The sequence below is a fragment of a genome, unplaced genomic scaffold (genome assembly GCF_019419815.1).
Source record: "Pyrus x bretschneideri cultivar Hongxiangsu unplaced genomic scaffold, Pyrus_bretschneideri_v1 Contig49, whole genome shotgun sequence".
In the NCBI taxonomy this organism is placed as follows: Eukaryota; Viridiplantae; Streptophyta; class Magnoliopsida; order Rosales; family Rosaceae; genus Pyrus; species Pyrus x bretschneideri.
Window position 1 is genome coordinate 64,639 of NW_025999786.1, and position 15,618 is coordinate 80,256.

At 37.5% G+C, this 15,618-nt stretch overlaps 3 protein-coding genes across 3 annotated transcripts; 2 read left to right on the plus strand and 1 right to left on the minus strand.

The window, feature by feature from the left end:
- Positions 1 to 1,790: 1,790 nt before the first annotated feature.
- On the plus strand, positions 1,791 to 2,861 carry LOC103967981 (indole-3-acetic acid-induced protein ARG7-like). Its single transcript, XM_048568815.1, has one exon. It carries the CDS (start codon positions 2,086 to 2,088, stop codon positions 2,386 to 2,388), a length of 303 nt encoding a protein of 100 aa, XP_048424772.1. The 5' UTR covers positions 1,791 to 2,085; the 3' UTR covers positions 2,389 to 2,861.
- Positions 2,862 to 8,777: 5,916 nt separating this feature from the next.
- LOC103967967 (auxin-induced protein 15A-like) lies at positions 8,778 to 9,681 on the minus strand. The gene has a single exon (XM_009381299.3). It carries the CDS (start codon positions 9,639 to 9,641, stop codon positions 9,240 to 9,242), a length of 402 nt encoding a protein of 133 aa, XP_009379574.2. The 5' UTR covers positions 9,642 to 9,681; the 3' UTR covers positions 8,778 to 9,239.
- Positions 9,682 to 9,937: 256 nt separating this feature from the next.
- Positions 9,938 to 11,196, plus strand: LOC125470178 (auxin-responsive protein SAUR20-like). The gene has a single exon (XM_048568813.1). The coding sequence runs from the start codon at positions 10,595 to 10,597 to the stop codon at positions 10,997 to 10,999; it is 405 nt and encodes a 134-aa protein (XP_048424770.1). The 5' UTR covers positions 9,938 to 10,594; the 3' UTR covers positions 11,000 to 11,196.
- Positions 11,197 to 15,618: the final 4,422 nt, after the last annotated feature.

Genomic DNA, 15,618 nt, shown 5'->3' on the forward strand with positions numbered 1-15,618 from the left:
TGACTTGGCATTCATAGTTGGTGTGCTGGGAAGATTTCAATCAAATCCAGGTGAATCTCATTGGATAGCTGTGAAGAAAGTTCTGAGATATTTGCAGAGAACAAAAGAATTCATGCTGATGTATGGTAGAGAGGATTGTCTTGAGATCACTGGCTATACTGATTCAGATCTTGCTGGAGATTTAGATGAACGGAAGTCAACTGGGGGTTATATTTTCATGATGAAAGGGGGTGCTGTTTCATGGAAAAGTGCTAAACAGACAATTGTTTCAACTTCTACAATGGAAGCTGAGTTTGTAGCATGTTTTGAGGGAATGAAACAAGCAATTTGGCTTAGAAATTTTGTTGCTGATATGAAGATTGTTGATTCTGTGAAGAGGTCTTTAAAAATGTTCTGTGATAATTCTGCAGCAGTGTTTTTCTCAAAGAATAACAAAAGAACTTCAGCTTCAAGATTGATGGATGTGAAGTTCTTTAAAGTTAGAGAAATGGTAAAGAAAGGGGAAATCGAAATTCAGTTTTTGTTAACCAACTTGATGATTGCGGATCCTCTGACTAAAGCACTCCCCAATAATATTTTTAAAGGACATGTTGTTCGAATGGGAGTGTTAGAGTCTCTTGACAAGTGGGAGTGAATCAAGAAGGTTGCTATTTAAACGGTTCATCGCTGTGCATTGGTATTGAAGTTACAGTTCTACAAACTGAGTTAGTTTTATTTTGGTTAAGTTTAATCTTCTCAGGTAGTTTAATGTTAGCTATTATTGTTAGTTGTTTTTGAAGGGTTTTCAGTTTTTCCATATGGAACTTGTGCTGGAAAACAAATTTTATATATAAGATAGTTTGGTTTGCTAGAAAATCATTTTGTGATTTTGTTGAAGCATACTTTCGGGACTATTGATCATACTATTGGCATTGATAAAATTTTGGTTATCAATTGTGATCATGGTCTTGTTGTGCTAAGATTGGCTTATATGAGTGGGAGTAATGTGTTTTAACATTACTGTAAATTTTAGTTCACATGCTTACAAATTGCAGATTGGGTGTGTAGTGATTGCTGGGTTAATTCTGTAATGAACAGAAGAAACTGGGCAGTTCCATGCTTTGAAATGCTTAGGTAAGGTTGTATATGATAATGAGCTTTTGGTTAACTTGGACTCGGTGATCACTTCCATAATTTATAAAGGCTGTTAGTCATATTTCATACTCAAGTGGGAGAATGTAAGAGTATGAGTATGAGACAAACATTTAGAGCCAGATTGTATAAATCCTTGTTCGGAAAAGTCCTGTTGATAAGCTTTTGGTAAATCCTGTTTTGTTATGGAATTATGAGAGAGTGTGGTATACCAATTCTATATGGGATTTGACTCAATATCAGGAGTCTATTTAATTCGTATTGTGATATGATTTAGCTGTTTGAGTTCCATACGAATTCTAATAGGAGAATTCTTGGAACACTGCTATATATATGTTTAGCCATTGCTCTTGCAAAGGTCTGCTCAATTTTGATATTGATCCGAATACCTATTGTTCGGTGAGTACTTGTGCTTTGTTAAAGAGGAGAAGGTTAAACCTATTCGAAGTGCTGCAATGGCGTCGTCTTCGATCTCGGGTTCTGCAGGTTAGTTGTTATGCAAACTTTCAGTGTTTTCTCATGAGCATGTTTGGTCTAGATATATATCTTGTTCTTAGTTCTTGATAATTCAATTGGTTAACTTATGACATGTGGTATTAAGACATACGTATGTTTATATATGTCTTACATGAATCACATCTGGTGGTCCTTGTTGTTTGCTATCCACATGTGGCAGGGAAGAGTTCCGTAAAAAGGATTGCTTTACGCGATGACATTCCCATGTGATTTGTGAAAAGCTAGTGTCCCTCATTGTTTCCCATCTAAGCGCCTTTTCACCAATCATTTTATCTAGCTAATGATTTTCTGCATATTCTTTCCTCTATATATACACATCATCGGGTTCATCCTGAGCAACACAATTCTTCAGCTTCTTAACAGTCAAAACTTTATCTGTCGTGCAAGTCCTTTAAATTCCTTTTCTTTTTCTTTTGTCCTCTAGAGAATATAAAAGTCATGGGTTTCCGGTTGCCCGGAATTTTTACCGCCAAGAAAAGTCTCATTCGCTCTCTATCTAGTTCAAACCAGACAGCTGATTCAAAAACCATAGATATCCCAAAAGGGTATTTTGCAGTCTATGTTGAGGAGAGCTGGAAGAAGCGCTTTGTAATTCCAATATCATATTTGAATAAGCCTTTGTTCCTGGATTTGCTTACTCAAGCTGAGGAAGAATTTGGGTATGATCATCCCATGGGTGGTATCACAATCCCCTGCAGTGAAGATACCTTCCTTCATCTCACTTCTGGCTCGAGTGTATGAGTCTGCGTGAATCAATCATCAAAGAATCCAATGCATCCACATTTCTAAACTCGTGAGTCAAGCGGATGAAGAATTTTGATATGATCAACTGATCATATCCAATGCATTACAGAAGACACTGAGTTGAAATGAAGATAAGGCGAGGATTCGTGCTCCATTAATTGAATTGTCTCAATCTTATAACTTGAAACAAAACCTTCTGCATGTAATCATGAAGCTGCGGGTGAGTTGAGCAGAGAGACAAAAAAAAGATTACACAAGAAAAACGAGAATTTATGAAGCAGACAAATGATGATATCCTGAACTTCCTACAATGTTTAAATACAACCACATCCTAGCTCCACAACAAGAAGAAAATAGGAAATTACAAATATCATAAAAAATCCATATGAAAAAAAAAAAAAAAGAAGCAATTTAATCATATTGTAGTTCTCTTCAGAATATATTGTCGAAATCAACTTTTCTTTCGCTTACACTTACCAAGTTGCTGCTGTTCTACATCAGGCTCCCCGTCTTAAGAAGAAGTCGGTCCAGAGCTTTCTTCAAGATACAAATGCTCTGTTGGAGAATAGAGTCCTACGTCGAAGACATTACAACTATAATTTTTTAGGGTTAAATCTGGAAAGTGATTCACAAAAAAAAAAAAGAAAAAAAAAAAAATCTGGAAAGTGTGAAAGTTTTCTTGGGTGTCCAGAGAAGGTTAAAATTGACAAGAATATTTCAAATCACGCCATCAATGCTGCTTAATCAAATTCAATCCCATAAATCCTTCTCTGTTATCAGCTTATATTTGCCATCATTTACATTTATTGTATTTATTTACTTACCTTATTTGGCAACAAAAGTCAACATGTAAATAGCAAAATGCGACACTCAATACAAATTAAGGTTATTTATTTTTTTTATTTTTAACAAATGATATTATCTACACTAAGGGTTGGGCGAGTGAGCTAAGCCTCACCATGGGCTGGAATAATGTGATTCAATTTCACATTTAACGAGAATTAAACATGAAAACTCTAATTACAAATTAAGTTTTCTTTAATTCTCTATAACAATCTAGTTTAGAAATGGGGTTTCTAGAAACAACTCTTGCGTGTAATGAAGATTCTCTAACTAATATGATAATATTGATAAACCATATCAACCGTACAAGTCGAAAACTGTGCCAAGTCAGCAAATCCCAGCTCCCGCCATTCAAACAGATTACCACAGTTCAAATATCAGTCAAAGGATATCTGAACAATCCTAGCTTATCTACATCTCTTTGTAATCTGTTCAGTTCTAGCTTATCTACATCTCTTTGTAACCTATCTGTTCAGTTGTTTTGTAAATCTGAAATACTTGTAATCTGTAACAAACAGTTTCATGTAATCTCTATAAATATGAAGTCATTGACTCACTCAAAGAGAACTGAGTTGAGCATGCAATTCGGATTTTCATACCCTAGTTTAGTTTCTTTCATGGTATCTCAGAGCTAAAGTCATATGACAATCTTTGATCCAATTTTTTTCTTTTCTCTCCTCACTCACATGGCAACCCAATCTCCTCTCCCTGTTCTACCCAATGCTTCCCATTTTCTTACGATCAAATTAGATCGTACGAACTATCCCCTTTGGCATGCCCAGATGCTACCCTTACTTCGAAGCCGCAATCTCGTTTCCTTTGTCGATGGAACAAGCAAATGCCCGCCTACATTCCTGAAAGATGATGCTGGCAACGTCACCGACTTGGTGAATCCTGAATTTGACACCTGGTTACAACAGGATGCCATGGTCATGTCATGGATCAACTCGTCCGTTCATCCTACTGTACTAGCAGCCTTGATTGGGAAGACTAGTTCCCATTCTTCTTGGACCACTCTTCATGAGAGATATGCCTCTCAATCCACCGGTCGTCTTCTCCAGCTTCGTAGTGAGTTAATGAATACTCACAGAGGTGATTCTTCCATTTCTGATTTTTTGGATAAAATAAATTGTCTTGCCGATACATTGTCACTCTCTGGTGCTCCTATCTCCGATTCGGATTTAGTTGCTGTTATCCTTAACAATGTTGGCCCAGCATATGAAAGTACAGTTTCCTCCGCTTAAGCTCGAGGGGAAGCCATCAGCTATGGTGCCCTTGAAGCCCTTCTCCTCGGTGCTGAACGCCGGCAGAAGATGCACTGCTCTATTGTTGCAGAAACTGGACCCACGGCTCTCGCTGCCACTCGAGGTGGTCATGGTGGCAGCCACGGCAATCGTGGTCGTGGAACGTTCTCTTCCTCTTCTCGTGGAGGACGTGGCTCCTCATCAACTATGAGACATCAGTACAGGCCTGCCAATCCCAATCATCATCCTGGAGCTCAGTTCCGTGCTGTCCATGATAGTGTTCTTGGTGCTCCTCCTTCTTCTGGACGCATACACTGCCAAATTTGTCGCCGTCCGGGTCATTCTGTGATTGACTGCTACAATCGCTTAAACATGGCGTATGAAGGCCGTGTTCCCGCACCCAAACTCCAAGCCTTTGCTGCTGCAGCACCATTGTCTTCCGCCTCAACTCCTGCAGTTCAAAATTGGCTATTTGACTCCGGCGCCAATGCGCACATCACCAATGACCCTGGACAAGTTAGTAATCCACGACCTTACAATGGCACAGATCATGTCAACGGAGTCGTGGGTGGCACATGTTTGGATATCACTTATATTGGCTCCTCTTGCATTCACACACCACACCATACATTTAACCTTCCCAATACCTTACTTTGTCCAAATGCTTCTACTAATGTCATTTCAATCCATCAGTTTACCAATGATAACAACTGCTCCCTAACACTTTACCCTACCTCTTTTTCAACTGTCTCATCAAATAACAGTGGCGTCCATGCATTTGTAGGAAGTAGAGTGTCAAATACTATGTGGCATTCTCGATTAGGGCATCTATCCTCCAATGTTTTGAAATTTTTAATTAATCGAAATAAATTACCACTTAGTGGTAATGTAACTCCTGACTTTTGCCACTCATGTCCCCTAGGTAAAAGCCATAAGTTACCATTTAGTTTGTCTACTTCTGTTTCCTCTTTTCCATTAGAAATTATTCACTCTGATGTATGGACTTCTCCCACTTATTCAATGAATGGTTTTACGTATTACGTTGTGTTCATTGATGATTTTTCTCGTTACTCTTGGCTATTTCCTTTAAAATTAAAATTGGATGTGTTTGCTACGTTTGTGTCATTTAAAAAGCTTGTTGAAAATATGTTTAACAAAACCATCAAATCGTTTCAATCCGATGGCGGCGGAGAATTTGTCAACACTTATTTCAAACAATTCTTTGCTAAACATGGGATTAATCATCGTCTTACATGTCCTCATCACCTTGAGCAAAATGGCATTTCCGAAAGAAAACATCGTCATTTAGTTGAAACCGGGTTAACATTACTTGCTCATGCCTCTGTCCCCACCTCTTTTTGGGATGAGGCGTTTCACACTGCCACTTATCTAATTAATCGGCTCCCAACCAAAGTTTTAGGTGATGAGAGTCCTTTTCAAAAATTGTTTTCAAAGTCTCCTCAATATGATTTTTTAAAAGTTTTTGGTTGTGCTTGTTTTCCATATCTTCGACCCTATAACACAACCAAACTTGAATTTCGATCCAAAAAATGTGTTTTCTTAGGTTATTCCTTAAACCAACAAGGATATCGGTGTTTAGATTTGTCTACAGATCGCATTTTTCTTTCTCGCCATGTTATTTTTGATGAGAAGTGTTTTCCATTTAAAGAAACCACTCCTACTATGGCTACGACTTCCTCATCCGTTTCCCCTATCCTATTTTTTGATTCATACCCTTCATCCCTTCACCCTTATCCTCCACCGACTCCACCGCCTCACTCCAATCCTACTCATATTAACACTCCTCAAACCACCCCACCTGTCCCATCTCAACAAACCCCACATCAGCCATCATCTCTCTCCATAAACTCACCACCTCCACAACCACCCCACCCATTACCTCCCACGCACACCCCGACCCCCTCTCCTACTCCTGTCGTAGCACCTATCCTAGAAATCTTACCTGTGAATGCAAGTTTACCAACAACTTCTATTATTCATCCAATGATCACTCGAGCAAAGGATGGCATAAGGAAACCCAATCCTAAATATAGTTTTCACACTATTTTAGCTAACGATATTATTGAGCCAACTTGTTTTTCCCAGGCCAATAAGTCTCCTGAATGGAGAATAGCTATGGCGGACGAGTTCAATGCCTTGCAACGTACCGGAACATGGACTCTCGTTCCCGTTCAACCATCAATGAATGTATGCCGAATAAATGGGTCTATCGCATTAAAAGAAAATCTGATGGTTCCATAGAGCGATATAAAGCTCGTCTTGTTGCCAATGGATTTCATCAACAAGAAGGCATTGATTACAGTGAAACATTTAGTCCCGTTGTGACTCATGCAACCATTCGTATGATATTGTCCATTGCTTTACACTATCAATGGCCCATTCGACAACTTGATGTCCACAATGCATTCCTTCATGGCACACTAGCTGAGGAAGTTTACATGCGTCAACCTTCAGGTTTTGTTGATCCTCAATTTCCTTCTCATGTTTGCCGTTTACGCAAGTCATTATATGGCTTGAAACAAGCACCTCGTGCCTGGTTTCAGTGTTTTTTCCATCATCTTGAAGACTTGGGTTTCATTGCTTCTGTTGCCGACTCTTCCCTTTTCACATTCTTCAATGGGACAACTGTGGTCTACTTATTAATTTACGTGGATGATATTCTTATTACAGGAAATGATACTTCACAAATTTCCAGTCTGATTGCACAACTCGACAATATGTTCTCTATGAAGGATCTTGGTCCTCTAAGTTATTTTCTGGGGATGGAAATAAAGCGTACCTCTCAGGCCATGTACTTATCTCAGTCCAAATATATTCTTGACCTTCTCACGAGGACAAATATGGTTGATGCAAAGCCATTGACTACTCCCGCTGCTCCTGGATGTAAACTCAGTTTATATGAGGGTGAACCTCTTTCTGATGGCACTACATTCAGAAGTGTGGTAGGTGCTTTACACTACTTGCTTTTCACACGTCCTGACATCGCCTTTGCCGTCAATCATGTTTGTCAATACATGCATTCTCCCACTACCAGTCACTGGGCAGCAGTGAAGCGAATTCTTCGCTATTTAAAAGGCACTCATGATCATGCTCTAGTCTACACACCCAGTTCCTTGGCGCTCACGGCTTTTGCCGATGCTGACTACGCGGGTGATCCTGATGATGGCCGATCCACAGGTGGTTATTGTATTTTTTTAGGGGATAATCTTATTTCCTGGAGCTCCAAGAAGCAACTCGGTGTATCTCGGTCTAGCACAGAGGCTGAATATCGTCAGTTAGCATACACAGCTGCCACTTTATCGTGGTTTCGACAACTTTTTCGCGACCTTCATTTATCTGTTACACCTCCACGTCTATGGTGTGATAACATAAGTGCCCTAGCAGTTGCTTCCAATCCCGTCTATCAGGCACGCATGAGACATATTGAAGTAGATTATCATTATGTTCGTGAAAAGGTTGTTCGGAAGGAACTAGATGTCGGATATGTGGCTACTACAGACCAACTTGCTGACTTGTTAACCAAAGGCCTTTCATCGTCTCGTTTCTCATATCTTCTCTCCAAGCTTCCCGTTCGTCAATGCCCGTTAAGCTTGCGGGGGAGTGATAAACCATATCAACCGTACAAGTCGAAAACTGTGCCAAGTCAGCAAATCCCAGCTCCCGCCATTCAAACAGATTACCACAGTTCAAATATCAGTCAAAGGATATCTGAACAATCCTAGCTTATCTACATCTCTTTGTAATCTGTTCAGTTCTAGCTTATCTACATCTCTTTGTAACCTATCTGTTCAGTTGTTTTGTAAATCTGAAATACTTGTAATCTGTAACAAACAGTTTCATGTAATCTCTATAAATATGAAGTCATTGACTACAACTCCAAAAATACAACCCTTGAATATCACAAAGTGTCTAATCTATAAGCACCATTATGGTAGACGGGGTGCCAAATTTTCCATTGATGATCAAGATGAGTAGGAAGATAATAAGGATTATATATGAGTGCTGTAGTAGGGAGAGAAGGAAAACATTTGGACATTTATTGGCGTTTGAGGAGTTCTCCATTTATAAAACTCTATATAGTCTTTAGTGAAAGACATGACTTCGCTAATGGATATGACTCTTCATATTTATTATTTAAAATAATAATAAAGAAAGTTTTGAATCTTTAAGAAAATAAAATAAATAACCAACAATAGTTCATGCTCAAGATCATCATAAAACTAATGTAAATGACCCACAATAAAAGTAGTAGCTATATTGCCAGTAGATTTGCAACATAAGCATATACTTATGAGGCTTCAATTTGCTATAAAATATGCCTATATTCCCCATTCGTCTGTCAATATTCCAGTAATTAGTCAGTCCCTTTTGTGTAAATTTTATCGTCTGTTCGTAACTAGATTGAAAGACGATAGCAAATAAAATGAAAGTAAGTCATGAAACTATAAAACCGTTGCATTGTAAATTATCGTCTTGCAGGACAACTATGTCTATGTACATTCGGTTGACAATAACTATTCTTGAAAATTTGTGTCAGTGAGTTTATGTCCGCTAGGTTGGCCATTTCCTCTCAGCTCGCAAGCGGTTTGACGTTGCTGTCCTCTTCCATCAGGACGATTCATTGGACGATCGATCAATTGAACCTCCTTCATGCGAGCCAGAAAGCGATTAAAAATTAAAATGCCAAGTGCTTCTACGGCCGTTGGTGTCAAAATTGTTGACATATATTGTAGCCTCTACTTATACACCAAACAGAGTGGTGAGATCAAGGAAGGTGTCTTCACTGCAGGGGATTGTGAGACCACCCATTGGATGATCATATCCAAATTCATCTTCAGCCAGGCTTAACAAATCCTGAAATGGAGGTTGGTTCAAGTAGGACACCGGAATCACAAACCGCTTCTTCTGGCTCTCCCCAACGTAGATGGCAAGATAGCCTTTTGGAACATCCAATGATTTTGAAGAAACTTGATTTTTCTTGGCATGTACAAGTACAACACCAGGAAATCGGAAACCCATGGTTTTGAATTTCTCTGAAAAAGGTACACTAAAGAGTTCAGGACAGAAAGAGCTTTGATAAGATATGACTGGGAGTAGAAGACTTGTGTTGGCTTGCTCCTGAACCTTGGATGATGTGAGCATATATAGTTAAAACAGCCGTCGGTTACCTAGAATGATTGGTGATTAAGCACTGGGATGGACCCAAGTGAGAGATAGTGTGCTCATGGAAAATCACATGGACTTGTCTACAAGTTGTCAACAACACTTCACGAGTCGGTGACCAAAAGAAAGCACACAATGACCTACCACTCTTAATTGAAGGCTTAGAGACATGCTTGAGACAAGAATTTTTCCCATGGTGTTATTTCAACAGTTTTAGCATATAAAATGTGAGGACTTGGTACAAAAAATTGATACGTTGGTCTACAGAATAATCTGTACAAGTTGGAGAGAGTGGTCTGGAGGCAATTGAATGCAGATTGGCTAGTGACCCAGCTGCTCAAGCATTTGAATGTTCACATGGCTCTGTCTTCCAATGTTTCAAGAAGGCTACGGAAAAAAATACAATTGATGAAAGACCGTGGCAGAGCCAAGTGAAAGTCATTTTCTCAAGGAAAAATTACATGGACTTCTTTCCAACTAAACAAGAAACATGTACGAGTAGAAATGAAGATTAACAATACAACATAATGTCCTACTCATGTTCGGAAGATAGGACGACAAGATCATTGGTAATCCTAACAATCAACTTAATGTTAAAAGAAAGTTTGAGTGAGTGGTCTGCAGAAAATTGAATGGGACTGAAAAAAAATCTAAAGACAGAAGCATTTGCAAGTTCACATGGCTCTGTCTTCAAATTCATCATCTCATCAAAATATATTGGTAGTGATTGAGACTACATATCTGTTGAAGTTCTGCATTCTGTCCAGCAATATCTCACCTAAAATATTGAAGTTCAGGTGGAAAACAGCACTGTGTGATCCCTCATGAGACAGTGTTCCCTTCTATACCCTATCAAGATGGTCTTAATTGTCACCACATATTTCTTTCAAAGGAAGACAAATCCTACATAAAACTTTAACTATATATACTTCATGAGACTTTCATTGCCATCCATTCAAGTCTCTGCATATTCTCAACTCTTCTCTTCTTCTTCCTCCTATAAACTTCCACCTGACATTTCTCTAGCGAGACATAAAACCATGGGTTTCCATCGTCCAAGTGTAACTCATGCAAAGAAAGTTCTTCGGCGGTCATTTTCAAATTCAAGTCGTGGAGGTTCATATAAATTAGTAGATGTCCCAAAAGGTTTTTTAGCTGTTTACGTTGGGGAGAACGAGATACAGCGGTTTGTCATTCCTGTATCATATCTCAATCAACCTTCATTACAAGACTTGCTAAGTGAGGCTGAACAAGAATTTGGATTTGATCATCCAATGGGTGGTCTAACAATTCCCTGCAGACAAGATACCTTCATTGATATTATTTCTCGGTTTTGAATACATTGTGATTATTTGAGCTGCGTTAGATTTTTGTAAAGCAAAAATTTGATACACACACTACAAATTTTTTTCCTTCTGTGAGTTTCTGAAGGATGTAAATGAAGATTGTAATAGCAACTTTTATAGCAATAGTTTCTTTACAAGACGAGTGTATCTCTTATCTACTACTAGCTAGGTCAAAAGTGTGAGGCATAACCGTGGTCCGTGAAGAATTTCATGATTTTGTAATACTTTGGTTGTACGATGTAATTGTGAAATTTTTGTGAGGAGTAAAAACTGTATCTTTGAATGATGTAAATAAAAATTCCCGGGGAATATTATTTTGCTGTGAAAATAACAGCTCGATTCTACAATATTTGTAATTGTGCGGTACCATGTTTTTTGTTGGAATCTCACATCGAATGTTTGAGAAAACAATTTACATCTTGTAGTTATAATTACATGATTTCATTCCGAAATACACCAAAGCGTTTAGGAACTCACTACTTTGGCTAGCCAACTTCGCTAGGCCTTGCTATATGGAACTTATTACATTACAGAGGTTGTATGGATACAAATCACTCAATCAATAGCGTTGCACATAAGGTCATAGGCTAACAAATCTCTCCTTATACATTTGATTTATCACGCTTGAAATGCCACGCCCGATCGTGAGATAATCAAAAATTGACGGGAGATAGAAAGAAGTAGGAACAAAATAAGCTAAGCACAGTGAGGGTAACTAAAAGTCTACTTACTAGTGTTTTTTGATGAGTCGATTTCATACCATATATTTTGCCCTATTTTTAGTATAATTTATTATTTATTTTGGTGAGATTTTGATACTTTGATTTATATTTCTAATGTAGGACTTGTGACTTACTCTTGAGCAAAATGTGATCATATGGATGAATTTTGGAGTGATTCCCATTGAAGGATGTTTGTTAGTCTCTCAGCTTTTTCGTATCAAAGTTTCAAATTTTTCTACCAAGTAGTTAATTTATGGCAATGAAATAAAGGGCCAGTGCGCAAAAAAGAGTCATTTTGGGCCTAATTTGGAGCCCTGAAGATCCAAAAACGTGATTAATTGTCAGATGAGCATATTTCTTAATTAGATTTGGATTGTGATTTTAAGTTTTCCTTTGCTTATTTTGTTTCGTAGTTTTTAGAAGACCTTTCCTATGAAGGATTTTTACTTTTTAGTAGTATTGTAAACAAGAAATTCCTGCGATAAATCACACAAGAACACGTGTACAAAATAATATGTGTATTAAAGAACTTGTAGGGTTACAATCTCTTTACAAACTTGAATCCTCTAATTTGATCTCAGGGTGAAAAATGTGTGTGTTGTTGATCCAAGTGTTGCAATGACTTAATCTCGAATGAACAAGCGCCTCAAAGTTTTGGCTCGTGGTGATGGAGGAACCAGCACATGTAGGGGTGTTTGGTGGTTCTTCACAGGAATGATGAAGAATGCAGAGAGTTTTCAAAATCTTCTAAGTGTTTGAGAACTTGGGAGTTTGGGAGCTTGAGAGTTTCAATGTTTGGATGTGAGAATGATTTTTTGGACCTTTCTTTGTCTTGGAGCCTCATATTTATAGGTTCTCCAAGTCTTGCCTACAGCTGGATTTGGCAGTGATTGTGGACTTGATTAATTGACAAAAGAAGAAAAACTTGAGTTTTAGGCTTTGTTCGTGATTTGACTTCATCAAATAATCAAATCACATTTTAAATTTAAATCAATTAGTTTGTTTGATTTAAATTAAAATTATCAAAAAGTTAATAAACATAATTCCTTAATTAACTTCCGTTAAATGTCGACATGTGTCACTTTTGATGACTCGTCTAGTTTTTGATGAATCATATGCCACGTAAGTCCTAGCATGTGGAAATTTAATGTGTTGGCAAACATTTATTTCACTGAAATTTCAATGTCTACAAGTATAAATAAGGCTAATAGCCATTAAGGTTTGGGACGCACTACTTTGGAGAACTCGGTTTAGAGAGCTTTTGACGATTCAAGTTTATTTACAAGGTGTTTTCAATCCATGTTCTTAATAATATTTTCTTGGTTTTTAATTATGATTATACGTAACTAATTCCTTTTGCTAGGGTAAGGCCACAAACCTTAGCATGAATATGTGATTTTATTAATTTATTTATGAATGGATGCATTCTTGCTTTGAATTATTAATTACCGTGTTTAAGCTATCTACATGTTTTAATGCTTGATCACTATTAAGGTATTTAGACAAGTAATTTGATGTAATTTTTGTCGGAACATCACCTGAAATTGGGGAGGGCTTCTTGTGATTGATAATTGTAATTTTACTCAAGGCGAACATCATGCTCTTAAGGGTTGCATGGTTTTTCAAAAGGTTTTTCTAGAGCTTAATGAATCTTGCATGTTAGATATACATTCTCACTTGAACATCACAAGGAGAATACGCATTAAAAAAAACCTAACATTTAAAGGATGTACGTGGAAATTCATAAGTAATTGGTAAAATTACATAAGATTGTTAATGGCGACGGCGGAACCCTAGTGCTTTTAACAATTTGATTTTCAAAAGCTGTTTTCTTTTAGTTTATTTTACTTTTGCTGAATCCTTTAAATTATTTCTATTAAAATTCATTTTTATTATTTTAATTCATAAAATAAATCTTTTCTAAACTTTGTTTTAAATAGTTAATTGAGGATTAGTTTAAATACAAGTTATTCATTCAATCTCTATGGAAAACGACATTGCTTGAGCGGTTTATGCTACAATTATCTTGTTCTCTTGCCAGTATTTTTAAGTGTTTTTATCCTTACTTTTACAGGTGATAAAAATCCTATCACTTTCTCTCAACACTATTACACGATGTGAAATTTTCTCACCTCCAATATAATATTTGTTACTATGTGAATAGAACTTAGTGTCCCTTACAATGGAAAACTTTAGGATGATCAACGTGCACATTTTATGTCACAAACTTCATGTAGTCGATCCAGTGGTTCACTTCTTTGGTTTTATGCCATAAAGTATGTATGCAATCTTATGTACAAACTTTGTTATGTAATATGATTCTGTGAAGGCTTGTATTTCTAAAATATGATCATTATTAGATATCACCATTTAATCTCACGGAGATTCCGGCCAATTCTATAGATTTCGGCAAGTTCTACGGCGGAGGACGGCGACCGGAGGAAGGAGGAAAAAGGGTAATATTCTGTTAACTATCTAAAATATTCCTTACGCCATCAGGTAAATAGTGAAAAATTACATTAGATTTAATGGAACATATCGTCTTGGCGGTAGAATATTCTAGTCTATCCAGCCTCGCGCGTGAGGATGCGTGACGGCGCATGCGGCGACGCTCGGCTACGTGTGTAGCAGCGTGTGTATGGCGACCCAAAATGTCCTTCTAGGCTAATGTTGATGCCCTAGATCCATTTTTAGCATCCATTCAGCGTAAGTCTAATGTTTTAGCCTAATTTTGTAGTTGGCTACTACTTAAACTTTCAATTAGTGAATATCCAATTGTTGGATCGTTACAAATTTTAAGTATGTTATTGTAGAAGGATAATAAGACCCTTAAGAAGTTACAAATCATAATCTGATGTGCGGATATTCCATATTGAATTACTAGGGTTGTTGGCTTTATCGATGACCTTTGACCAAGAGTTGACTTATGATCAACGTGTCCCAAATCATCTTTGATTACTGTAGTGAACGTGTGTAAACTACAATTATGTGTTTTATCGATAAAGTTAGTCTGAGACGAGACTTGTGTTTTGTTTTAGGCAGTGATCGTATGTGTGCACATCGATCTCTGTGTTAGGTGTCATAGAGCGGATTCCACGTTAGTGACATAAATATATGATATCGGTTGTTATCCTCAAATTCTCATGCTAGTATATTTAGTGGATATAGCATGGATTTACAAAATGAATGTGTTTTCTACTGAATATTACTTTTAAATCTATCATGGATCTATTTATGAAATGTAGTTTGACATGCATATCTGAAATGGTTAGGAAACATGAAGGCTAGTAGAAGATCATTAACCCATTGTCATGGGGAGTTGTCACATCAAATTTGTGACATGTCTTGTTTCGTTAAGACATTCTAAATTATGTTTTAGAATTCTACTCAATTCCGTTGAGTGTTCTTGAACCATGTTCTGTTAAGTGGTTTGGTACCTTGCTTCATTTGGATTCCATTGAGTGATCCGGAATCCTTCTTCCTACGTGATTTCATTGAATGGTCTTGAATCGTGTTTGTTTCGAATTTCGTTGAGTGGTTCGAATTCCCATTTCCTTTCGGTTACGTTCAGTGGTCTAAAACCCTATCTTTGTCAGATTCTGTTGAATGGTCACCAATCCCTCTTCCTATTCAGATCTGTTTGGTGGTCCGGAACTCGATCTTTATTGGATTCTATTTAGTGGTCTAGGATCCCACCCCCTATCTTCGTCGGTTTCTTGGAGGTAGTCTAAAATGTGGAAGTATATGAGCTGTAGGCTTTGGTCGAATTGTGTCGCTGTAGCCCTAGTTTTCAGTGTACTTATGAACTAGAGATTTGAGAACCTTTGTGGTTTGATTTAGAAAGGCCCATGGATATCTGTGTGACTCTTTCAGGATTTCTAGTGAGTT

Coding starts and splice junctions, on each gene's coding strand:
- LOC103967981 (XM_048568815.1), top strand. CDS start 2,086: ATGGGTTTCCGGTTGCCCGGAATTTTTACCGCCAAGAAAAGTCTCATT.
- LOC103967967 (XM_009381299.3), bottom strand. CDS start 9,641: ATGCTCACATCATCCAAGGTTCAGGAGCAAGCCAACACAAGTCTTCTA.
- LOC125470178 (XM_048568813.1), top strand. CDS start 10,595: ATGAGACTTTCATTGCCATCCATTCAAGTCTCTGCATATTCTCAACTC.